A 26,940-nucleotide genomic window follows, 5' to 3' on the forward strand; every position below is an offset into this window, starting at 1 on the left:
ATAGAATTTTCTGTGCTGATGCACATACTCTATATCTACTCCATCAATTGGGTAGCCACTAGCCACACATGCCTATTGAGCAGTGCAAATGAGGCTAATATGACTTAGGAATTGAATTCTGAATGCTATATCATTTTAATTGGTTTGCATTGAAATTTAAATAGCCACACGTGCGTAGTGGTTACTATCTTGGACAGCACAATTCTAGTCCATTCAGGCACCACACCTAATTTTCTTCAGGAAATTCTTCTCTCTTTTTGTGTTAGATTTATTCCTAAGTATTTTATAATTTTGTTACTGAAGTTAATATAGTTTTAAATAGATGTTTCCTGTGTTTTGTTGGCTATATAAAGGGAACTTACTTTTGTTAACCACTTTTTATCTAGCCACCTTATTAAACCCTTTCAATGATAGATTTTCTATAGTGTGATTTGGATTTTCTAATCATATTGTCTATGTTTAATAAGTTTTGTTTCTCCCTTTGCAGTCCTCACACTTTTTTGCTTTTATTGCTATGTGCTAGGACCTCCCATGCAATGTCGAAGAGAGTGGTTGGAGGAGACATTCTTACCTTTTCTTTTTCTATTTTAAAGGGCATACATGATGGATTTTAACCATTAAGAATGATGTTTGGTATAGGTTTTTAGTACATATTCTTTATGAGGTTAGGGAAGTCCCTTCTATTCCTGGTTTGCTAAGAGATTACTTATCACAAATGGGTGTTGAATTTAATTGAATGAATTTTTTCTTCATCTATTGAGTTGACTGCATGTTGTTTTCCCTTTAAACTGTTCAACTACCCTTGCATTCCTGATATACATCCAAATTAGTCATTACAAATGAAATTCTATTATTTTCTCTTATTAGTCACTTTTTCCTCCCTCTTTGCAAGTCTAACACTTTTTAAATGAATGCGGGACATAGTATATAAATGAAACAGAAATGCTCCACATAATGTCTTCCACCAGTGAGGGTTCACCCTTTCCACTTTTAGGCAGAGAAAGTGAGGGATTTATCAAATTTAATCAGGGATTTCATTTAGCCAGAGCCTAGCTGTAGCTGTGAGTAGGATCCAGCACCCGCTTGGATTATTTATACTCCTATGGATGGAGTGAGGGTAGGGGAGGTGAGAGGATAAGAAGCTGGTTATGTGGGGGTGATGGCAGTCTCAGCTCTTAAACCAAAAAATAAAGAAAGCTGCAAATGAGCACTGGATATTTAGATAGAAGATCATGGGGCCGCTGGAAGAGGAACACTTCAGCATCACTATCCTGAGTCTTAGGAGCAGCACATATGGTTTTGGCCATGTCTGTGCGGGCTTATGTCTGAAGGAAATAGTTGCCAAGATAACTGGACTTTTGCCTTTCACTAACCATTATAGCCTAAGACAAAGATTAAATTGTGTGGCCTTATGAAGTACTTTTAAAAGTTTCTTAAAATTGCTTCGTTGAAAAACTTCCACTTATTGCCCAAAATAATATTATAACATGGAATCCAAAATTTAAATAAAAATTACCCAGAATCCTACTGCCATAATGATTCAACTGCTTTGATTTTCCTTGCTGCCTTCCATTCTTTTGTATATAAACACTCATATATACACACTCATACAAACACACACACATATACTTTTCACATAATTGTAACCATGGTGTGTATGCGATTTTCCTTCCATTGCCTTTGAAGTTTAAGTTCAGTTTTTGACTCATGTTCATCAGCAAATCAGCAAAGGGATTGAATTCTTCACTTCATTCCTGAATTTTAATGCTTGTTCCATTTTGCCATTTTTTAATTAACTAAGTTAGGTTATATTTAGAGTGTGGTCAAGAAAGTACAGCACTATTCAACATACACATATTATTTTTAAGAGAATACATTAGATGTTGCATCGCTAGAGAAAGTATTACAATTTTAAGTTCTTCTACCAGTTGTGAAGATTTAATAATAATTTGCCTGTTTTGTTTATTTAGAAAGATTTATTGAAAGCTGCTATGTGCTAAGTTATTTGTGACGTTGTTTGCGAAACTTGTACTACTCTTTCCACAGCCCTTCCCATTGCTGCCTGCTCATTCTTAGGGCTCGACATGAGTCACCTCCTCATTCCTGCCTTCTCTGGTATCATTACCCTATATTCCCACCTACTGCACCTTGAAATTATTTTCTGCAGCCCATTTGTAATTACACGTTTGTTTAGTTACTTATTGAATGCCTCCTCTAATCTTCTCTAAGCTCTCCTAGAAAAGGAACTGAATCTATTTTGTTAACCAAGATAAAGTCACATAACATTTTTTAAAAAGCTGGTGGATGGGAGCCAAAGTGTGGAGGAGGGTGTTTGTCCTCAGAGAAGAGGATGGTGGCTGGGGACGCCCCCTGAATTCCTCCCATGTCTTATTTACTGCTGTATTCTCAGCACCTAGCACAGCATACACGCTCACTATATATTTGTTGAATAAATAAGTATTAACATGAATTGACTTTTCATTTCCTGCAAATCTTAAAATCACCCAAGGGAAGAGACAGTAAATGTCTGTCTATGCTGCAGGCATTGGAGGGATTTGGGTGAGCGTGGTGGTTACCCACAAACTTGAGAGGTGTGAGTTGTGTTGGCTCCTGCCTCCCATGCCCGCCTCCCTTCTGACAGTGTGTAGGTTGACAGAAGGAAGCATAGCAGTGGTTTTGACACCCAGGTTGCCATTTGACAGTGTCCACTGGATAGAATTCATAGGACTCATGAAAGAATATATGTTTTATTTGGTTGAGGGCCAGAATTTTCATTTGCTTACATCAATCTGAGTCTGGAAATTCTGAAATTTGCTCACTGGTGATATCTAGATTAAGGATGATGCCCCTATTCATTTTTGCTTGAGAACTCCTTTTTAAGCATAGCGGTGAAGAAATCCGATTTCTGGCATTTCCTTATACATTGAAATTTTATCTGACTTAAGAATCACTATCAAAAGTTCTATATTCGTGCAAGAAACATGCTGACTTAGTATCTAGGCAAACTGGATAAGTGTGACATTGGTATAAAATATTGAAGATGTACATATTATATAAATATGTAAGTATATAAATAAATGCATTATTAAATACATCAATATATGTTGAAAAGCTATATATTATAAAAAATGCTTCCTCAACCAAATTGGAATTTTTCTTCCATATACTATTTGGTAATGTTCTTTTTCACTTAACATTATATGTTGTTAAGAATTTTCACCCTGGCTTGACTTTAAAGCCAAATATAACAAATTTTGAGTTACTTTTATGTATATTTTATGCTTTTTCCCCTTCTTAGTATGGCTATAGAAGAACATCTATGCAACATTATGACCAAATCTGTTATTCGGCCAAACAACTTTGGAAAAATATCGAATTTGTGACTATTTACATATGTAATATAATGGTGAAATGGCCTACAACTGAGTTCTGTGTTTTTCCTTGTATGTGAAAGTAAAAGCAGTCCAATTATCATCAGTATTTACTTTACCTGAGTCTAGGGCCCACTTACTTGTAGCTTTCTTTTTTTTTTTTTTTTTTTAATTCTTGAGACAGAGTCTTGCTGTGTTGCCCAAGCTGGAGTGCAGTGGCACGCGATCTTGACTCACTGTAACCTCTGCCTCCCGGATTCAAGCGATTCTCCTGCCTTAGCCTCCTGAGTTGCTGAGATTACAGGCACGCGCCACCACGCCCGGCTAATTTTTTTGTATTTTTACTAGAGATGGGGTTTCACCATGTTGGCCAGGCTAGTCTCGAACTCCTGACCCGTGATCCATCTGCCTCAGCCTCCCAAAGTGCTGGGATTACAGGCATGAGCCACCACGCCTGGCCACTTGTAGCTTTTCATCAGAGATGCCAGAAGTGATTTCTTTCAGTCTCCAGCTTGAGATGGGGTATTAACTCCCAGGACTCATAGTAATAAGTAGGTGTCATTTAAATAAAAGAATCATTTATGCATAGCAACCTTGGCCTCTTTCTCTCCCATGAGTGATGCATTGGTGTTTACAGAATATAAAGATGAAAATCTTCGTGAGATGAAGGGAGTCAAACTAGGTTAGTTCTTTAATATTTTCATCAAGGAACAAGTTTATGGAGCAAGAGAGATAGCAACTGTTTATCCAACTTGCATCAGCTTACCAACCACACACATCCAACAACAAAAATCCCCCAAACTTGCCCTTCAGAGAAAAATCTTTTAACCCACTCTACTCTTGCACTGACATAGAAATGTGGTTAAGAAGTGAATGGTGGAAGAGACCAGAATATACTAACATTCTTAAATGTCAGTTGGCTAGTATCCAACTGATAGTAACTTTAGAGAAGGTAACTTTCCTTATTCTTTCTTAAGGTACTATAAGCTACACTCAAATATGTTTGAATGCCTTCTTACATTTTGGAACAGCCTAAGAGTCACTCATGGGACCTTCTTAGAACATTTTTTATGAAAGCTGTTGGGTTTGTCAAGGTTTACTTTAACTCAAAATACAATAATTTCATGAGATCACTTGTTAATAGCTAGTTGGTATTAGCAGTTGCACAGATAAACTCCTATTTTATCACTCCTTGACTATGGTTAGGATGTATGATTTTCAGGTAGCATTTCCTTAATTATCCTGTGGATTGCTTGTTGCAATTTGGCCCAAGGTACATGACTTTTTTTCTATTGGAAAATTAACTCTAATATTCATATATAATGTTTTATGGTGTACTTTTAATGTGTGTTTTAAAAATGATAATGTATATCTCTTCTTCCCCCCAATTTAACAGATTTGTATTTTATAAACGTTTATACATATTTCCTTGGGGAAGTGACCTGCAGATAAGAAACAGATTTCTATTTATGAGAAAAAAATTATTTAAGCTTATGCGTTGTTTTCAGAAGCATTCTAAAATTGCCTTTTTAGTTTGTGAGAAACGTTCTCAAATATGACCTTTCTAGTGCTGAATGAAAAGTCATTACCTGAAAATGACTCCCCAGAGAACTGGAGATTATTTAAATTGTTGTGGGCCCCAACATCATAAAAGTGAGATCTTTGTCTTGGAAAATAAACAGACTAAATCTTTTTAAAACAACTTTTATTTTAGGTTTAGGGGTACATGTGCAGGTTTGTCATGTAGGTAAACTGCCTGTTGCGAGGGCTTGGTGTACAGATTATTTAGTTACCCAGGTAACAAGCATAGTACCTGATACCTAGTTTTTTTCCTGCTCCTTTTCCTCCTCATACCCTCCACCCTCAAGTGGGCCCTGGTGTCTGTTGTTCCTATGTGACCATGCGTTCTCATCATTTAGCTTCTACTTATAAGTGAGAATACGCAGTATTTGGTTTTCTGATAAACAAACTAAATCACAAACAAATTAAATGTATTGAGATGTCACTATGAGTCCCTTCCACTTGCAGGGTTCTGTATCATAGGATTCATGCACTCAACTTCACACATAAAGCAAGGACTTAAGGAGAGCTTCTCCAGTACCACTTTTGCACCATCGCTTTCTATTTAGAGATGACGGAGGCAGTATTTTAACAAGATTAAAGGAAAGTTTTAATAGCTTCATTTAAAAAGTTCTTGTTTTTCCACAATATCACAACTGTTTTCATTTTTCAGCTACCTGTTTGTTCTTTGTCCGTTTGCCTAGTCGTTTTTATCATTGTAATCACGACATCCTGTGACTGTGCTCATGAGGTCTGTTTATTTCCACTTTACGTAAACTTTTCAAAATGACAGTTATTTCGTACTCGCTCTCGCCCGAACACAGACGGGAGGACACTTGAGGAGCAATCGACCCAAAGGAAAAGCACGATTCAGGCCCCGCCTGCCTCGGCTCCACCTCCCACGGGCCCCACTCCCAGGGCCTCCGCCGCGGGACCCCTTCTTCCAGGCCCCGCCTCCCGGGGCCCCGCCCTGCTTTTCTCATCGCCCCGCCCCGGCCCGTCGCCATGTTGTTCCCTCCGCGCTGGACGGGAGCAGCTGGACCTGGAACCTGGCTGCGGTACCTTCGCTGCCTCCTGCTGTGCAGGTCCCCGACCCTCTCTCTGTCCTCATTGCACCCAGACGGGCCGGCTCAGAGCTCCCGGCTCGTCTTCCGTGTGGCCGCGAGGTGAGAGGGACTCAGGACTCCTTCGGGGCCGGGCGGAGCGCGCGGGTGTCGGGGTCTGAGGGGGCGGCTAGGGCCTTGGGCCGCTGGGGTGGGGTGCGGTGCGCGCGGGGCTAGCGCGGGTCACAAGGCCGCCCCGGGAGCGAGGACGGCTGGTTGTCTCCCTGCCTGCTGTCTGACGCAGGAGGAAAGACGGGTCCCCACACCTTTGGGGAGAGGGACGCACGGAAACACACACACACACACACACACACACGGACGCACACAAATACTGGAGAGAGGGAGATACAAAAGCCCGGACACCCGTGCACATACACACGGAGAAATACACCCAGTCACCTGGGAACACACGTACACGCCAGCCTTTCCCCAACCACTCCGGGACGCACATCCACAGTCCCCAAACCAAATCCTACACCCGAGTGATTAATGTAGGGAAAACAAAGGCGCTCCCACGACTTGATTTTGGCGACCTCTGAAGTTCCACCTAAGCAGAACGTGTTTGCTCGATGTCTTATGACCACTTGGGTGAGGAATTCGGAAAGTAAAGCCAATCTTAGAGGCTGCAGGAGGTTTGGGGGCAGTATCTGATTCAGACGCTGGCTAACGTTTCACGATCGCGTTCCCTTTTTTCTTCCAACTCGGTAAGTAAAAAGGCAAGATGAGAAATTTACGTGCTGAACTTAATAAATAGTTGGTGGACGTATTGCCTTTTTTTTTTTTTTTTTGTAAGGGATGACACATCTCGTGACTACAGTTCTTTTGAGGAATAACTTTTCTGCTAGTTTCCAAATCGGCACGTGACCAAAGTCTTTTCATAGGATTTTAGCGTCCTGATAAAAATCAATGGGCAGAATTTGATTGCTTTCTTAAAAATGTGTTTGTCCTTTGGTCTCTGGCACCATTGTAATGGAAAATCCCTACATTGCCTGTACTCTCAGAAGCTGTCCAGTGGAGCAAAACTAGAGATAAAGAAACCTGGAACGATTCAGTTAGGAACTTTTAAGAAGCCAGCCTTTAGTTTTTCCTTTAGAAGATTATGCAGTTATCATGATTGCTTCTCTAGAACTTCAGTGTGTTATTTGGATTCCTAAATCTAAGACAATGCTGTGGAAGTTGGTGCTTTTAGTATTTTTGTGTCTGCTGTAGTAAATTCCTCGTTTATACTACAAAGTTTCTCTTTTGGAGACTTTTGGGATCTGGGCATATTTTTCGTTTATTATTTGGAATGTTAGAGTAGATAGGCAAAAACTAAGTAGAACATCTATTGGCTTTGACTCCAAGCCGGGTTCTTAAGAGATAAGGGGAATAATACCTTAGTTCTATCACTTCTTTTCCAACCTCTCTCATCTCTTTTTGTTTCTATCTCAACCATTTCTTCTGTCTAGACTACAGTACTCTGGAGGCCTAAAGATAAGATTTTTGAGTTCTCGAAATTATTTTTTTTTTTAGCCTCCCCTCATTTCTGGCGCGGTGAATATTCTGTGCGTGTAAATCCTGTACGTACATCATTTCATTTAATTTTCATAGCATTTCTTCAGTAAGAGCTCCATGTTACAGTTGAGGAATTTGGGGGGGGCATAGGAAGGTTCAGTCTGTTTTCCAAGATGACCCAGGTTGTAATGGGGTGGAGCGGGGATTCAAAGCAGATCTGGGTAATTTTAGAGTAATAGTTCTCAAGTGGAAGAGAGGATAATTTTGTCCTCCTAGGAGATATTTGGCAATGTCTGCAGGCATTTTTGGTTCACACCTGGGGGCAAGGGAGGTGCTGCTGACATCTAGTGGGTAGAGGCCAGGGATGCTGCTAAACATTCTTTTTTATTTTTATTTTTGTTATTTAATTTTTAATTTTTGCTGCTAAACATTCTATAACCTACAGGACAGCCCCCCACAACAAAGAGCTGTCTAGCCCAAAATGTCAGTAGTGCCACAGTTGAGAAACCTTGCTTTTCAGCAGTCCGAGTAATCCCAGAGCTTACATTTCAACTGCTTTTGTAGTTTTTCAAATGCAATGTCATATTCCTACTTGGGATACTTCATCATTTTAACAGTGAGCAGGGGAAAATTCTCTCTACTGAGAAGCATATTTACTTGAAAGATTAAAGAGTGAGTGGCTGGGCATGATGGCTCACGCCTGTAATCCCAGCACTTTGGGAGGCCGAGGTGGGTGGATCATGAGGTCAGGAGTTCGAGACCAGCCTGGCCAACATGGTGAAACCCCGTTTCTACTAAAAATACAAAAATTAGCCAGGCGTGGTGGCGGATGCCTGTAATGCCACCTACTCAGGAGGCTGAATTCAGGAGAATCACTTGAACCCGGGAGGCAGAGATTGCAGTGAGCCGAGGTCACGCCACTGCACTCCAGCCTGGGCGACAGAGTGAGACTCCATCTCAAAAAATAAATAAATAAAGGGGGCAAATAATTTCTGGTAGCAGAATCTGTTTTTTGTTTTAAGGCAAAAATGACAAAAAGAACTTTAGAGCTATTCAGAGCCATTAAAGTGGACTTAGTTTAGTTTCTGCATTATTTCAGTTGTCTGAGCAGCCTGTGGGGCACTGATACAAAGGTGCTGATGAGAAGGGCAGTGGGGAGTCCTAACCTTCCTGAAACTTACAGTCCAATCACAGTCATAAGATTAGGTTCTGACATCATTCTAGAACAGAATTTATTGCCTGGGCAACTCAAGGACAGGGGCCAGGTGTTCATTTAAAAAACAAAACAAAACAAAACAGGCTGAGTGTGGTGGCTCATGCCTGTAATCTCAGTGCTTTGGGAGACCCACACAGGAGGATCACTTGAGCCCAGAAGTTTGAGACCAGCCTGGGCAACATAGTGAGACACCCGTCTCTACAAAAACTAAACTTAAAAAAAAATTAGCCTACCTCAGTGTGGTGGTGCATGTCCCAGCTACTCTGGAGGCTGAGGCAGAAGGACGACTTGAGCCCTGGAGTTCAAGGCTGCAGTGAGTCATGATCGCACCACTGCATTCCAACCTGGGCAATAGAGTGAGACCTTGTCACTAAAAAAAAAAAATAATAATTAAAGAAAACAACTCCACACTTGGCACAGAAGTACCTGTGTCATGGTGTTTACTGTGGGCAGACTTAGATGAAATGGGGAAAACTTGATGTGTTTGTTACAGTTTTGTACGGTTAACCACGTGTGAATATTTACAAGAATCCAATTGAGAAGCCATTCTTGTTGAGCATAAAATTCATCCTTAAATTTCACCTCACCAGAGAAATAGTTATGCCTGCATTTTGTCACTGGAATCAAGAAATAAATGATGAATTTTTAAATGACTTTGCCATAACTTTCTGGTGTTTTCCAGTCTTTTTTTTTTCATTTTCATGCCTATTTAAGAGCAGACCTTTCAAAATATGTACTGCTTCATTCTGGTGGCAGAATTAGGTGAACTTTGGGAGGGAATGGTTGACTGGAGCAGTCAAAAAGGATCGCATCTCTTTTTAGGCATCACTGTGAGTGTTATTCATGCAATCAACATGGCATCTTTTTGTCGGTAGCTTGGTTTTTGACTCATGCCAATACACAGCACGTTCTTTGCTGATGAATAGATTTCTCTGCCTCTTCAGGAGTTGTCTGCTATGGGTTAGGGAGGATGTTGAGTTACACACCTCAAAATGATTGCTAGTGCATACACATGGAATCTGACAAAAGTGACATGTTTTATTCTGGGAAGGGTCGAGAGAAATTGGTGCCAGAGTTGTCTTGTTTGATCATTAATTGGCTTACTCCTCCGCCCAACTTAGGTCACCACATTTCCTTCTGGGTAAAATGAGATGGCTGTGCTTTATAATCTCTAGGAGATTATATGACACAAAGTAGAGGCAGCAAATTATTAGCTTCCAAGGAGTTCTGCCCAGGCAATGTGTTAGTTAAGCAGCAGGAGGAAGTAAGCCAAATGGAAGTGTGTGTGTGTTTGGGCAACGCATCTAACTTGAAAGCTGTATAGATAATAAACTCATCAGTCAAAACCAAGCGTAAGAGAATAGGATTTGTGACTAAGTAGGCCATCAACAGAGAACATTTATTAAGGACTTTTTTTATAGAGGAGTGAGGGTGAACTCAAAAAATGTTTCAGGGAGTTTGGCAGAAAGCTATGATGCAATTGGAAGGCGAGGATGCCTGAGGGAGGAGACCTGGAGCCACCTAGGTGTGTAGGCAGAGGGGAGGGAGGTCGGAGGCGGTCCCAGGCCATGTTGCCAGAGAGCCCAGGAGTGCCAGGGCTAGTTAGATAACTTGGAGGAGAAATCTCTCTTTCTCAACATGACTCTTGATACTGAGCATGTTGTGAACCTGTGTGCTCTGGGTATTTCTACATTCTGGATTTTTCCAATCCTTTTGTTAATTTTTGACCGTGATGAGTTCAGGCGTTGGAACACTTGTTTATTATGAGTACAGTGAGGATGACTAGATGTAAATGAATGTAAGTAAGGTAACAGCTAGATCTGCCTGAGGTGGAGAGAGACTGGGTGTGAAAAAAAACGGAGAAGTGAAACAGGCTGTCCCGGCTTCACATTCTGGCTGCATGGAAGCCAGCTCATTGCATTCTCCAGGAGTTCTCTGGGAGTCTGTGGACACAGACTCCACTTTTGTCTTAGGCCTGACTTGTACAAACGTATTCTGTTGTTTGACAGGGGATGGAGAAACACTATAGAACAACTGGACATATTCATTTCATTGCCACATTCTTTATTCAAGTGTGACAGAGAGCAAAGCAGTATAAAGGAGTTGAACTGACTACTGTAGTTTAATTTCAAGTTCGTGTGAATTGGATTAGATTTTTGGGTACAGAAGCTAAGGTAATTTCCGAAAGGTTAGTGCGAATAAGACTGTCTGTGTTCTCAGCGTTGGAAAAACCTGGGGGAAAAAAAGCCTTACAGACTTCTGTTTCTAGAACTTGCTGTGCAGAACTCTAACAGATAGAAGTGTTTATGCAGCTAGGTGACTGCCCTGGTCTGTGCAGTTTCACACCTGTGTATTTGATCAGATGTATATACCTGGAAATACATACATAATGTGGTTGGAAGTCAGATCAGAACTGCCTGAGGACTACCCATTGGTGAATGCAGAATGTTCTTTGGAATGAGTGCTAATATTCTTAAATAACATTTAAAAATGGTTGTTTGGGAGCAAACAGTTGCCACCCTCATAATCCACTTTAATTTGTGCCCAGTACTTGATTTTTATCACAGCAGTCTTGGAAAACCTAGCTTCATGAAGATATGATGTCATCGAAAGGAATGCGGCACAATCTAATTAACTCCCCTCCAGTGTGGTGCCCTACAAATGTCAAGTATCCGTGTTTCCCTCAGAATTTAAAATAGCCTGCCCTGCCCCTGTGAATTTGCCATGATGCTTTGGGGCACCTCAGCATGCAGTTTGGGAACCTTAGGATTAGAAGTTGGTATTATTGGCTCTAGTTTATGGACTACAAGGTTTAGCAGTAAGGAGAAAAGGCATCAAAGTCCCTTTTTAATTCTCCATCCCACCTTCCAGTATCTGTAAGCTTTTCCCTTGGGCCCCTCATTTCCCCCAGAGCTTTGCAGTTTTGGGATGCTACCCTTTTAGTTGCTAAACTGAGAGGAGGGACACAGAGGAAAGAGACTGCAGTTGAGGTTTCCTGTGCAGATGGTCCCTCCAGCTCCACTTTCCTTTGTGCTTTCTCTCCATTTTCTACTGGGTGCAATACTTTATGAAGTGGGTCTGCTAAGGTGGCACAAGGATGTGGGTCATGGAATCTACAGCCTTTCGGGGACCCCTTGAGCTTCCGGACCCGGCCTGTCTGGAGAAGTCTCAAGAAGTGCCCATGTGCTGTTCAGTTCTTTTCCAGTTGTCTGGTGGGAGAATCAGCTTTCTCATTGTTGGCTGCTGCTTTCCGCATTAGGTTTCATTGTCTCTTCACTCTGTCACTCCCAGACCATTTGCTTTCCACTTTCTAAATTTTGTTGCTCTCTTGCATCTACAGTTGTTCTTTCTTGGTGTCCTTTTTGGATTTGTACCTTGTGTAGACCTTTTCTGTCACTGGGTAGGAGTGAAGATAACACATACTTGACCTGCCCTATTTAATTAGACCTGGGGAAGTTTGTGGACTTGTTTACTGATCTATAAAACATGGATGATAGTGTCCAACTTGCAGGTGATTTTAAGGTGCTGTATGCCAGGTACCTAGTAGATACTCAGTTAATAGTGGCTGCTAACATAATTACAGCCATAGCATTTATTATTTGAGCAAGCAAGGCAATAGCAATAGGTAGTGCGAAAAGTGGACATATTTCATGTGTGGCTGAATGAAGTGCATAAGAGAAAAGAAGAAAGAGATTTTCGAAATGGAAAAAATAATTAGCTCAGTTTTAGATATGTTGAATTTGAACTACCATCAGGGTACCAGATGAACATATTATACAAGGGGTTGCAAATTCTTGTCTGGCCCAGACATGCAGAGGTAGACTTTAGGAGTCACTGATTTTTATAGCCCGGGGAGATACCATCTGGAAACAGGTAAGGGTTTCAGTCTCATGAAATAGCTTCATGAAGAGCTTGTCAGGAAAGGGAGCTGTCTATGTTTTAGAAAGCTAAGGGACCAAGGAGGAGAGAAAGCAGAACCTATTATCAGAGTGGTTTTATGGACAATTAGGAAACATTTTCAAGAGGATTACTGCCAGGCTGTTTGGACCTGATAGATGCAGTAATGGGTGGTGAGTCCTGGCTCAGACTTGAAGGTCTCCCCTGTGCCTCTAGCTAGTTGTGTGATCCTGTGTAAGAAAGACACTTTCCCAGTTAGGCCTCTGTTTCCTTACTTGTTTTTAAAAAACACTTGAGGCCAGGCGCGGTGGCTCACATCTGTAATCCTAGCACTTTGGGAGGCCAAGGAGGGAGGCTTGCTTGAGCCCAGGAGTTCCAAGACCAGCCTGGGCAAGATGGTGAGACCTTGTCATTACAAAATATAAAAAAAAAATTAGCCAGTCTTGGTGGTCTGCGCCTGTAGTCCCAGCTACTCTGGAGCCTGAAGTGGGGGGATCACTTGAGCCTGGGAGTTTGAGGCTGCAGTGAGCTATGATCATGCCACTGCACTCCAGCCTGGGTGGTAGAGAGAGACTCTGTCTTTTAAAAAAAGAAAAAAGACTTGGGTACCCTTCTAAGATTTTAGTTCATGCACATCCAGACAGATCGCTACACCTGAGAGAATTCACTGTCTACTAGCTGGGCCTCAGGTGGAATTGCTGTTCAAACTTGCAGGTGTCTTCTAGAAACATACACAATAAAGTCCTGAGAGAAGAACTTTTCCCTGTATTCACCTTAGGGTTGTATGTGCCGTAGGGCATTCAGATGAGGACTGAGAAAAAGCCGTTGGATTGGCCATTAGGAGGTCTTTGGTGACTTTTGCTGACACTCAGGGGAAAGGATGGAGTGGGAGCCCTGGTGTCCTATAAGCTGAGCAGAGAGTTAATCAGGTTTGCAGGCAGATTGAGAAATGGGTTGTGATGGGCAGAGTGAGGCTGGATTTGGAAAGCTTTTTGTGAGAAAAGTCAGTTTCAACACTTCGATAGGGCAGACCTGGGGGATCATTGACAAAGTGACAGTTACATTGGATAAACTGAACTTGATGAAGAGCTGCCTGTAGTGTTGAGCTGGTGACAACTTCCCTGCAGAATGGTATTTGGGAGCCTCTAGTCTAGTTGAGTCCTATATACCAGACATAGCTGCCCCTTTTAAAATATATCTTCTTAGGAAATCCTCACTCCTTGTAATTAACTTTTCTAACAGTCGAGAAGTTTCCTTTTGCTGTGGCTGCATGCCTTGTGGAGCCCCTCAGTGAGTTTGTATAGTTCTGCAACCCCTGGCTTTGTCTGCTGTAAATTAAAGACATTTAGTTTCTTATCTAACTGGAAGGGAGGCCTCAGAACCAGTGTTTCTTTAGGTGATAGCAGAATGTTGCAGATCATTTTTGATTTGTGTTTTGCTGCTTTAATATATTTTTCTGACATATATGTTCAAATTCATTCCTTTCATAAATTGTTTTTCTTCCTGAAATAGCTACCTTTAATTCCCCATGTTCTCATCTTGTGACTTTTATCTATGTCTTTGCATTTTAATTCTGTCTTCCAATGTGCACTCTTTTCTTTATTGTCAAAAAGCATTGTAAGTGCCTTTTACAGGTAAGTGCCTTATCGTAGGTAGATTTATGCTTGGTTCTTAAAACCTAAGCAAAACAAAAAATCAAAACATTATCCTCACTTCTCAGGACTAGCAATTTCCCATGAGTAAGGCAGTTCACTGAACTATCACAGTTTATGGTCAAAGTGTAACATTCATAAAAGTCTCATGGGTGAGGGAGAGAAAGAGGAAATACTGCTAAAGACAAAAAGTCTTGAAGGGTGTTAAGAGCTACAGAAATGGATCACACATAACATACAAATGATGCAGGCATGTAGCAATCATTTTTTGGTGTCCAAACTCCTTTAAGATCTGATGAAACCTTTTTTGTTCTTTCCAGGAAAAAAGCACAAGCACACAAGCCTCCACCAATGCTCTCATCCTTATTTCACATGTGATTCTAGGGAGTGTATATTCCCCCTGAAGCTCATTTCATGGACTCCCAATTAACCACACTCTAGGCCTGCACTGTCCAGCACAGTTCCCACTAGCCTCATTTAGCAATTTAAACTAGTTAAAATTAAATGAAAAGTTCAGTTCTTTCTTCAGTTAGACCAGCTATTTTCCAGTGCTCAATAGCCACATGTGGTTAGTGGCTGCCATATTGGGCGGTGCAGATTATAGAACATTGTCATCATTGCAGAAGGCTCTGTTGGATCCTGCTGCACTAGTTTCATGATGGTTTAAGATTTAGTTCCTTAACTAAGTCTTCTTTTTCTTTTTTTCTTTTTTTTGCCCTTCTCACTTCCTCCCTTCCCACTACCCCCACCACTGTTAGTGATTAGTTAGCATACCTACAGAGGTACCTTGTTTTAAGAAAAAAGTTAACATATTTCTTAAAAGTTAAATTAGCTGATTCAGCTTCAAAAAAAGTTACTTAATTGAAATAAGTTCTTTCAATAGGGGAGGTACTCTGACATAGTGATAGTATGGTTTGATAATACAGTTTTTCTCCTTTAGCTGCCTCCTGTTCTTGAGGTAATGCTCAGTGATTAACTAGATAGGACTAGATAATTTATTTCACCTTGGCAGGTCTTGCCTCCAAGTTGGCCTATTCCTATGGTATTTCCTTTTCTTTCTTTTGCTTCTTCCTGCACACTAAATATGGTATTTTCTGACAGTATTTTTCTTACTTCTTTATTTTTTTTGGTAACTTCTTGCTGTAGAGCTGGTACCCATTAGACGTAATGACTTTCCTTGACTTGCTTCTTGTTCATAAATTTCCGTAAGACCATCAGGAAGTTTTTAGAAACAGTGGAACCAATTAGACTGTTAAGTGAGACACGCCTAAATTAAGCTATGAGGAAATAAATACAGCTCCAGCAAAAATAATTTTCAGATTATCCGTACTTTTGTTTCCCTGGTTTTCTTTGAACCTCACTTTCTCAAGCTATGAAGTGAAGTGAAGTGATACGTACACCTCTAAGTAGGACATTCAGGGTGAATCCAAAGGAACTTGTGAATTTGACCAAAAAAAAAAAAAAAAAAAAAATCTGTTCCTAAATTTAAACCAGGAGTGATAAATTCAATTCAAGTTTTTGGAGGGGTTACAGAATATGTGTTTTAAAATTCAAGTTTTGAGAAGGCAGTTTACAAATGATGCCTGCTCTCCCTTTGGCAGCTTATTAAGGAATGTAGTTGTTTTTCAGCATTTGCCAGCTCCCTGTCGCAGTCAGGGAGCTTAAAGTGGGATTCTCATTGGGATTGCAAGTAAGAACCAATTTTTTTGTTCCTTCCCACACATTTTAATAGACTTCAAAAATAGAATGCGGGGAGAACTGATAGAGAAACAAAGAATTTTAAGTACAGAAAGCACAAATAGAATAATAATAGAATAACAAGAATAAAAGAGGAAGTAATACACTCTTCGTTCTCAATTTAGCATTTATTTGCACCTCACCAAATGTAGAGCATTGTACGAGAAGTGGCAGAACAAAAAAGGGACAAGTGAATGGATGCAATTAGGTGTTGTGTGTCCCTCCCAGGGAGTTGACATTGTAATTAGGAAACAAGACAGAAGGTGATTAGAACATAAGTAAATGAGAGTTGTAAAGAGGTGGAAATGATGATGAGAGTGAAGAAAAGAGAAAGATTAGGTTGCTAGGGCGGCCCTAGCTTCCTACATGAGGTGATCTGGACTGGGCCTCTGATGACTAAGATGGTCATAGCCATCAAAGTAGGGAGGGGCCTTGCAGGCCAAGGTAACAGCCCGAGCAAAGATATGGACAGAAAATGGCAGTGATAGGTGTGGGCATGGTGAGTAGTAGGGATATAATTGGTGCAAGCTTGTAACTGATGTTGGATAGCTCTTTGAATGCCATGCTCAAAAATCTTGTATAATAAAAATAATAAATTGAATTTAGTTATCTGTAGGAATGGAGACAATTAGATCCAGGACCAATAAAAAAAGTCTAACTTCAATCACATACACAGTCATATTAGAGATTTATATTCTTTTTTTTTTTTTGGAGACAGAGTCTCACTCTGTCACCCAGGCTGGAGTGCAATGGCACAATCTCGGTTCAGTGCAAACTCCGCCTCTCCAGCGGTCCTCTTGCCTCAGCCTCCCAGGTAGCTGGAACTACAAATATGTACCATCACACCTGGCTAATTTGTGTATTTTTTGTAGAGATGGGGTTTCACCATATTGCCCAGGCTGGTTCCTGATCTCTTGGGCTCAAGTGATCTGCCCATCTCGGCCTCCCAAAGTGCTGGGATTACAGGCATGAGCTACTGTGCCTGGCCAGCAGAATTATATTCTTGATGCTTGGACCTTGAGGCTTTCTGGTCTTCCCCTTGGTTTCTTGTAGTATATGGCTTTGGAAGCCAGCAAGGGGTTGGAGAAGGCTAGAGAAAAGGGTACTACTGAATAACTATTCGTGAACAATTGATAATATAAAAGTACATAATAGAAAAGTTGGGAAAATAGTGTTATAAGAAGGAAAGGGTTAATATAAAATGTTCTTTTGTCTTTTGAATTTTGCGGTATCTGCTGGCAATGTGGTTCATTTTTTTTCCTGCCAGTGACCTGCTTATCCAACTTTACATTCGGATTAGTGTATGACACATACAGCACATGTTGGTACCAGTACGTGGTATGGGAATCCTAAAGTAGTGTCTGTTGTACATGTAAATGATTTATTTAAAGGGATGCTGCTGAAGGGACAAGGAGAACATTTGTAGCTCTAGTTGTGTAAATCTAATTCTAGGGTCATATTTTTAATTCTCAGGAGATTTGCATATGTATTTTCACATACAGTAATTTTTTTTTTTTTTTTCAAGGCAGGGTCTCGTTCTGTCACCCAGGCTGGAGTACAGTGGTGTGATCACAGCTCACTGCAGCCTTGACCTCTCCCAAGCTCAGGTGATCTTCCTACCTCAGCCTTCCGAGTAGCTGGGACTACAGGCATGCGCCACCACGTCCAGCTAATTTTTGTATTTTTTGTAGAGATGAAGTTTCACCATGTAGCCCAGGCTGGTCTCAAACTCCTGAGTTCAAGTGGTCTGCCTGCCTTGGCCTCCCGTAGTGTTGGGTTTACAGGTGTGAGCCACGGCACCTGGCCGAATTCACCCTTTTAAAGTATACAATTCATTGGTGTTTATAGTATATTCACAGAGTTGTACAACCATCATTACTGTCTAATTCCAGAATGTTTTTATTACCTCCCTCCAAAAAAAACCGCATACCGATTAGCAGTCACTCCTCCTTTACCTGCCACCGCCCTCCGCCCCATCCCTTGGCAGCAGTGAATCTACTGTCTCCATATCTGCCTATTCTGAACATTTTATATAAATGGAATCATATAGTAGGTAGGCTTTTGTTCTGACTTCCTTCACTTAGCATAATGTTTTTGAGGTTTGTCTACATTACAGCATTGCATGGATGTATGCTGCATTTTATTTATCCATTCATCAATTGATGGACATTTTCTTTCTTTTTAGGGGAAGGTGGTTTGATAATAGTATGGGTATGCACTTTTTTGGTGCAATCTAAAACATTGACAACTCAAAAATGTATGGACATTTCTGTAATTGTATAGTACATATCCATATAATGTGAGTTTTTTAAGAGAGCATGTTTCATTTTTACTAGACATAGTAGACATGTCAGTTATAGAATTCCTTATGGTAAATGGTGGAGGCACGCACAGGGTGGTTAGGAATGTCGAGGAAGGGGGTTCAGTTGGAGATGTCCAGTAGGTGTTCGGGAGATGAGGTCTAGCTACATCCGCACAGGTGACTAGGAGTTAGACAGGTAAAGGGCCAGGGATTTGAACGTGAACAAGGTAAAGCATGAAGTCATATAGTAAATATCTTACTGGAGGATCAAGTGTGAGGTACAGCCACCTCAATTTTCAGTCGTAAGCCTAGCTGACACTGTTAGTAGTGGAGAGGGATCGTAGCAGCATCCATCCCAGCTTGTCCAGGGCCTTCCTCCCCACCTCACCCACTCCCACTGCATCCAGTTAGCTTTCTGGACTCCTTATCTGACCAGGTCACCCACTGCTGAAGCTATTTCAGAGACTCCCCATCATTCCTAGAGTACAGGCAGAAATCCTTCCCGTGGCTTCTACTCCTCTCCCTGCTCCTGGGCCTCTTCCTTCAGTCCCGTCTTTGTAGCATACTCTTCACTCTCCAGCCTCCAGGTGCTCGGGCCTACCTTGAATTCTCCCAGTTCATGCCAGAGCCAGGCTTCTTTGGCATGGATTGGTCCCACTTTCTGGTTCCTGCTCCCTCCTCTTTTCTCCTAGTTTTCTCTTGCTCTTGCTGAGCTTAATCTGTGGTCACACCTACTTCCCCTGGGTCAGATCCCCTCCAGCAGAATCAGACTTTGGCGAGGGCTGTGTTCTCATGGCAGCACATGGCTAAAATGATCATGGAGACATTGCTTTGGAAGCATCACACTAGAAACCGATGTACAGTCTCTCATTAACACAGCCTAGTTTCCCTCCGATGTTAGAAGTTACCTCTTTTTCCTTAACTGCAGCTCAGCAAGTGAAATAGTTGGCTTGTGTTACAGGATCATGTTTGCATGTAAATTAAGTCCCCCAGGTGGCTGAACTCTCATGGACTCAGGCAGCTCCGTAAGATAGTGGCACGGCGAATCTGAGTCTGATTGAGAGAGGCCCAGGTTTACACATTGTGCATCTCACTCACTGAGGGAGATGGTGGGCAGAATCCCTTGCACTATTTTAAGTTGTTCTTTGATTTTTGGCTGAGTGTGAATAGTTGTACTTTATAGCATATACCTCTCATTTTGCGAGGTACAGTTGTGACTTAAATGCATTTGTATGTGGATGTCACCTTCACCCAACTACAAGCTCCACAAACTTGGGACTGTATGTGTGGCTTGTATCTTCAGGGTCTGGCTCATAGCAGGCACTCACTAAATACTTACTGAAAAATTACTTTCCCAGTCGTTCTACCAAATGGTAAGCTTCTGCAAAATTTGACTCATTTCACGTAAAACATGTTTTAAACTACTTAAACTCTAATAAAGCATAGACACATGTGCTTTATGCTACATGTCAGTAAGATTGGAGATTACTGGTTCTGTCAGGTTAATCTTGTTCTTGAGCAGATTTTGAAATAAAGCAAGTGGTTGAAAGATTCTTACCATTTGCAATTGCTTATTTTCATTCTACCTGCAGCAACAACAGTAGAACCTCAGAAACAGACGCATAGGCAGTTGGGATTGACGTAGCCTAGTGGGTTAAGTGCCTGGGCTTTAGAGTCAGTTGGCCATGTTCATATCTTACCCCCGCCTTTCACTAGGTGTGTGACCTTGACCATGCATGTAACCTCTCTGAGTCAGTATCCTCATGTGTAATAGGTACTAAGAGACTTGTGAGGAATAAACACAGTGTTGTAGCTTGCATAACATACCGGGCTCAATGCTAGCTGCTATTGTTGTTTCATCTTCAACCCCAAATGTCAGGATTTTGAAGCGTCTCATTTTATTATTAATTGTATTTTATAAATTAAGGACTGCTATATGTAAGTCCCACAAAAATGCCCTTTGCTTTAAAAAGTGGTGGGTGGGGAGGGTGGTTGAAACCTTTGGTTCAGACCAATAGAGGCTAGTACTTTAGCACAGTTACACATAGTGATCACTGGGAGACCTTGACATTGAATTTGAACTCTAGGACTAGGATCCTTCAGCTTCCTAGTGTAGGCCTATATCGTCCTCTAATTTGTTCTGCCTGTTGCCATTACTGAAGGTTGATGTAAGACATGACCATAAAAAGAACCTGTCTGTAAAACTGCCAGTGAAGACTTATTCATGTATTCATTTCACAGATACTCTTGCACTCCTGTAATGAGCCTGGCACTGTGATGAAACACTTTTCCTCTGTTGTTTGAGTGCATCTTCTCAACAACCCTAGGAGGTAGGTACTGCTGTCACTGTTGTTCCCATGAGGATTCAGGATGTTAAATAGTTCACCCATGGGGCTGTGCTCATGGCATTTGGTGCCAGGAACAAGTTCTCTTTTCTGAGTGTGCTTTGATTTGCACAGAAACAAGAGCGTTTTCATTTTTGCCTTGGCTGCCTGGAAGCTGGGCTCCCTTGAGCCTTAGCCTGACCTTTCCTGTATCATGTTGGTGCCCCTCCCTCACATGGCCCTTTTATCTTCCCTTTTGTGTTATCTTCATTTTATTCTCTGGAATATGACTCATTCTCAGCCACCCAAAATTTGGGCAGGTTTTGAAGAATGAATGAAATATTGTACATTTCCTCTTGATATAATTTCATATCTGTCTCTGAATGTGAAACTTAGAAAACAAGATGGATAGATGAAAAACTTCTTGAAAAACGTAATGATTAAAGTAGAATATTTGATTGTAGGACTTTTTTGGACTGAGAAAGGTTATGGAAAGTATTCAGGTTTTTCTTTTAAGTTAAGAATCTGGCTGCTAATAGAAGTCAGATACTGTACTTTAACATTTTAATTCTTCATTTTACTCTCAAAATTATGAAAACATACACTGTTAAGGTGAGTTTTCTAATTTTTTTCTTTGTAGATAATGATGCTTGAACAATTAAATTCAGGTAAAATTTATGACCTATGTAATATGCTTTTCTTATATAGATTTCTTTTTTTTTTTTAAGATAGAGCCTAGCTGTGTCACCCAGGCTAGAGTGCAGTGGCGCAATCTCGGCTCACTGCAACCTCCGCCTCTCGGGTTCAAGCAATTCTCATGCCTCAGCCTTCTGAGTAGCTGGGATTCCAGGCATGCGCTACCACGCCTGGCTAATTTTTGTATTTTTAGTAGAGATGAAGTCTCACCATGTTGGCCAGGCTGGTCTCGAACTCCTGACATCAAGTGATCTGCCCGCCTCAGCCTCCCAAAGTGCTGGGATTACAGGCATGAGCCACTGCTCCTGGCCCCTTATTCAGATTTCTTCATAGAATTTAGCAGAATTACTAATGTTTTAACCTTGGCGAAAATTGTCTTTGGACAGTCATTTTAAACTGTGAAGTATAAGAGACTTCACATTACCTTTTTGGGCAAATTTTGAAAATAACATAGTAGGATCCCTATTTATTTAACTTATACTAAAGAAATTTCAAAGGATTTTACTGTTTTTAAAGAAAAAAATAATATTTTAAATGTCTATAAGCTGATTGTGATTATATTATGGGTAGATCGAATGAAACTGGCTTTTGTTAGATGTCATTGGTAAATAAGATGGTGTGTACAATTATTTATATCACCATGTGTGTTTTTATACAACTCTACAGTTAGAGAGATATTCATGTAGAAATTATTTTGGCAAATGCAAATATATTCCCAAATGGGAATATATGGTAGGCCTCAAACTGTAGATGGAAAATGTAAAAAATTGTACCCTATACTCTGTTTCCTGGTGGGGTTGGCATACCCCAAATTCATTTGGTCAGAATGAGACAAACTAGGAAGTCCTACATTATTATGAAAAAAGAAAAGAACTATCAAAGTGTCTTGATAAAATTATAAATTACCACTTTCAAGGAATTTCTAAAACTTAATTTACTAGATATATGCAACCAATAGTCTGGGTGGGGTTTGTTAGATTGCATGATCTGGTTTGTAATTTGATATAAAGATGCTAAAAATTCAGTGATGTATGGTAAAACTGTGTGTCTGATAAGGCAGTTAGATCAGTAGAGACTTATTAAAATACTGGAATAAATGATGTCTGTTGTACTCTCGTAACACAACATGGAAATTGTGTGAAAGGAAAAACATTGGGAGAGTTGCTGGGGCAGGGTTCCCAGTGGAGGCGATGACCATGCTGAGCAGTTCTAAAGGGACAGTGGTTCGTTGGGTGGTCACCAGCAAGGAGCAGCATATGCCAGGGAGGAGGCAAGAGAGTGTAGGGTGTGCTGAGCGAGTGGAATTGAATTTCAGTTCCGTGTGCTGGTGCACTCAGAATGACTGAAGCAGAGGCTGTGAGGGGGGAGGTGGCTAGAGTGAGGCTGGCCAAGAGCAGGAGCCAGGTGTCTTGCCTTCTCTGGGAAACAACCCACTGAAGAATTCTGAGGAGACATTAGATAGACGGTTCCCCTATGTCAAAATACTTGGTTTGCTTTTATGGTTTTCAGTCTTTTTAAGTTGAAGTTGTTGAAGCAAAGATGCCAAAGAATTAAAGCAGCCAGTTTAGCACATTGTTACCTATGTCAGGAAAGTAAGGGGCTTGGGACTGTTTCAGTTTCCTCTTTAACGTTAATTTAGTCTGGATATTGAGTAGAGCAAGACATTTGAAATTGAAAAAGTCTCTCAAAAGGTGTGCACCTTAACTGCCACACACTTGTGTTGGACAGTTTAAATTGTATAAATATTAATTATAGTAGTAATTACTGTAGTGTTAATTTGTTTTGTTTTTTTGAGATGGAGTCTTGCTTTGTCACCTAGGCTGGAGTGCAGTAGTGCGATCTCAGTTCACGGCAACCTTTGCCACCCAGGTTCAAGGGATTATCCTGCCTCAGCCTCCCAAGTACCTAGGACTACAGGCACTCGCCACCACATCCTGCTAATTTTTTTTTTTTGTATTTTTAGTAGAGACAGGGTTTCACGATGTTGGCCAGGCTGGTCTCGAACTCCTGACCTCAAGTGACCTGCCCGCCTCAGCCTCCCAATTACCTAGGACTACAGGCACTCGCCACCACGTCCTGCTAATTTTTTTTTTTTTGTATTTTTAGTAGAGACAGGGTTTCACGATGTTGGCCAGGCTGGTCTCGAACTCCTGACCTCAAGTGACCTGCCCGCCTCAGCCTCCCAAAGTGCTGGGATTACAGGTGTGAGCCACTCTGCCTGGCCTGTAGTAGTAATTTGAAAGAACCAGTAAGAGGTAGGGACTAAGGTATATCCCATCATTTTTTAATAATATTTTCCCATTCATTTAATTTCTCATTATACAAGCTGCTACAAGGTTTTTATCAGAACAGTGGAGCGTGTAGTTAGAAATGCAGAATTCCTACATGTTACAGGAAGTGTTCAGTTATACTATAGTTGCTCACATTGCATATAACCAGGAGACAGCCAGATAATGTTTTCTGCAGTGATTTTACAAATTCATCCTGGTCAATATAACAATTATTATTCATGTCTTTATTGCCTTCCCATTGAGGGATTCATAAAACCTACTTTCCTATTAAGGTTATTGACCAAATTTGTTCTAGATCTGTGCTCTCCAATACAGCAATTGGCTCATTAAATGTGGCTATTTAGTTAAAATCGAATACAATTTAAAATGCAGTCTTTCACTTCCATCAACCACATGTCAGGTGTTCAACAGTCACATGCGGCTAAGTGGCTGCTATATTGGACATTTCCATTGTTGCATCAAATTCTGTTGTACAGTGCTTCTCTAGTATTTTCTTATATACATTTAATACTTAAAAACCATTTAATACTAAAGTACAGATTAAATGATATAATCTGATTTGAAATAACTGGGGAGAAGGGAGAGTTGGAGGGGTTATGGAGGAAACAAGATTTGCCGTAAGTTGATAATTGGTGAAGCTGGGTTTAGAGTTCATGGGAGCTCATTGTATTATACTCATTATATAGACATTTTGTATATGTTTTAAATTTTCCACAATAAAAATGTAAACAGAAGGATTAACCAGGAACTGTGCTCCCACCAGCACCTAGAAGTAGCTGTCTGTCAACAGGCATCTGAAATCTCACCCCCCACAGGCTGGCTCTTGTAGTGTAGTAAAGTTTTTAATCCTGCCACAGGACTTCTAAAGAACATATATAGTACCACATTTTCATTTAAGATTTATTTCATTCCTCCTCAAAACACACAAGTACCAGCACAGTCTCATGTTCCTTAAGTGTTTGAACTGCCCAAGTGAATCTTGTGGGTAGAATGTACTAGATTATATTAAAGTAAAAATTCCATTGCTGCTGACATTAATTTGAACAAATTAAAAATAGTGTTCTTAATGAAGAGAATAAAGTACATTTACTCAGTGGTTGCTTTATATTTTATTTCACAGCAGGATAAGTCAGCTTCTGTCTCTGGCTTTCCTGGTTAACAGCACCTGTGTCTGAAGAGAGACAGGGAAGGGGTCGTAGGAAGTAGTAGAGAAAGTCCCTGGTACAAGAGAGGCCATCAGTGAACACCACAACTGTGCACTGAAGGGCTGTTTGAAGTTGTTAAGAGAAACACATGGGCCGGGCACGGTGGCTCACGCCTGTAGTCCCAGCACTTTGGGAGGCCAAGACAGGTGGATTGCTTGGGTGGAGGAGTTTGAAGCCAGCCTGGGTAACATGGTTGAGACCCTGTCTCTACAAAAAATAGAAAAATGAGCAAGGCATGGTGGTGTGCTTCATGTGGTTCCAGCTACTTGGGAGGCTGAGGCGGGAAGATTGCTTGAGCCTGGGAGTTCAAGGCTGCAGTAAGCCAAGATGGTCCCACTGCACTCCAGCCTGAGTGACAGCGAGATCCTGTCTCAAAAAACAAAACAAAACAAAACAAAAAACCATGCGAACTTTGATCTACCCATCTCTAACAAATGGTGGTGGGGCTTACTATGAACAGAGAGGGGCTTATCATAGAGTAACGGTTCAGAGCAAGGGCTTTGGGGTCAGACTTGAGCTTGAGTGCCAGTTTCACAGTCAACTGTGACCAGAGAAAGGGGAAGAGTGAGCCCTTCCCAGCTGTTTCAGAGAATAATGGTAGACTAATAGCCGCACATGGCTAAGTGCTCAGTAAACAAGAAGTCTTATTATTAGGTATTCCCTGGGGCTGTATGTTTTATTTCAGTTAAATGCTGATATTCACAGAATCGTGTAGAAGAATGTGTAGGTATAAAGGAATGTAATGGTGCCTTTTTATTTTACAGGGTTCTTGAAACTCTTGAGATTAACAATGGCAGGAAAATCATCACTTTTTAAAGTAATTCTCCTTGGAGATGGTGGAGTTGGGAAGAGTTCACTTATGAACAGATATGTAACTAATAAGTTTGATACCCAGCTCTTCCATACAATAGGTGTGGAATTTTTAAATAAAGATTTGGAAGTGGATGGACATTTTGTTACCATGCAGATTTGGGACACGGCAGGTCAGGAGCGATTCCGAAGCCTGAGGACGCCATTTTACAGAGGTTCTGACTGCTGCCTGCTTACTTTTAGTGTCGATGATTCACAAAGCTTCCAGAACTTAAGTAACTGGAAGAAAGAATTCATATATTATGCAGATGTGAAAGAGCCTGACAGCTTTCCTTTTGTGATTCTGGGTAACAAGATTGACATCAGCGAACGGCAGGTGTCTACAGAAGAAGCCCAAGCTTGGTGCAGGGATAATGGCGACTATCCTTACTTTGAAACGAGTGCAAAGGATGCCACAAATGTGGCAGCAGCCTTTGAGGAAGCCGTTCGAAGAGTTCTTGCTACCGAGGATAGGTCAGATCACTTGATTCAGACAGACACAGTCAATCTTCACCGAAAGCCCAAGCCTAGCTCATCTTGCTGTTGATTGTTAGATTGTTGATGCATTCTAACCAACTCACACATATACACAAAATCAACATGGGGATGGAGAAGAGAATTAGCATTTGCAGCAGTGTATCATCTACTAATAAAATTAAACTAATGTATGTTGCTGCTTCGTTAGTTGGTGGGAGAAGGGACACATCCAATCATGGAGGAATATATTTACTCAATAATGGCACCTTACATTTATAAATTGTAACGGTTGTCTAATAACGTTTCTTTAATTTAAATATGTAAGTTGCAGAGCTAATAAATGAGATGACCAAGACATTAATTATAATTAAAATAAGAAACTTGACTATTCTAGAAGTTATACTTGGATTTTTTCCTGGGAAAATGGAGAACTACTTTTTATATGTGTATGTTTTTATGCAATTAGCATTGTATTCTTGGTTCAGGGAAATAATTTCCTAAAGCAATAATGTTAGATATTAAAGATTAAAATCTAATGTATTTGCAATGCATCATTAATTCATTCTCTTCAAAATGACTTAACCATTCCTGTTTTCATTCTACATATTAGAATTACTCTCACTAGTAATTACTCATCATTTGTATGTCATTCATGCACCCCCAGCCCCATAGATCACATTCCACAGTCTCAGGCAGAGGGCAGGCCCCCAGTGGTACAAGAGTTGCTTTATACAGTCTATAATACATCCAGCTAAATTCAAGCTGT

General features: G+C 40.8%; 1 protein-coding gene across 3 annotated transcripts; it reads left to right on the top strand.

Annotated features, from left to right (window-relative positions):
* Window positions 1-5,905: 5,905 nt before the first annotated feature.
* RAB9A (RAB9A, member RAS oncogene family) lies at window positions 5,906-26,721 on the top strand. Of its 3 annotated transcripts, none has more exons than XM_025372017.1 (3): window positions 5,906-6,097; window positions 20,574-20,662; window positions 25,613-26,721. In XM_025372017.1, exon 3 carries the CDS (start codon window positions 25,639-25,641, stop codon window positions 26,242-26,244), a length of 606 nt encoding a protein of 201 aa, XP_025227802.1. In that variant the 5' UTR covers window positions 5,906-6,097; window positions 20,574-20,662; window positions 25,613-25,638; the 3' UTR covers window positions 26,245-26,721. The 3 variants fall into 3 exon arrangements, with proteins under 3 accessions (XP_025227802.1, XP_025227804.1, XP_025227803.1); XM_025372018.1 differs by lacking the exon at window positions 5,906-6,097 and adding an exon at window positions 6,361-6,738; XM_025372019.1 differs by lacking the exon at window positions 20,574-20,662 and having other exon boundaries at window positions 5,936-6,097.
* The last annotated feature ends 219 nt before the right edge of the window (window positions 26,722-26,940 follow it).

This window comes from Theropithecus gelada, chromosome X, assembly GCF_003255815.1.
Source record: "Theropithecus gelada isolate Dixy chromosome X, Tgel_1.0, whole genome shotgun sequence".
In the NCBI taxonomy this organism is placed as follows: domain Eukaryota; kingdom Metazoa; phylum Chordata; class Mammalia; order Primates; family Cercopithecidae; genus Theropithecus; species Theropithecus gelada.

What these genes read in the sequence shown, in the direction of transcription:
- RAB9A (XM_025372017.1), top strand. Translation starts at nt 25,639, where the DNA reads ATGGCAGGAAAATCATCACTTTTTAAAGTAATTCTCCTTGGAGATGGT.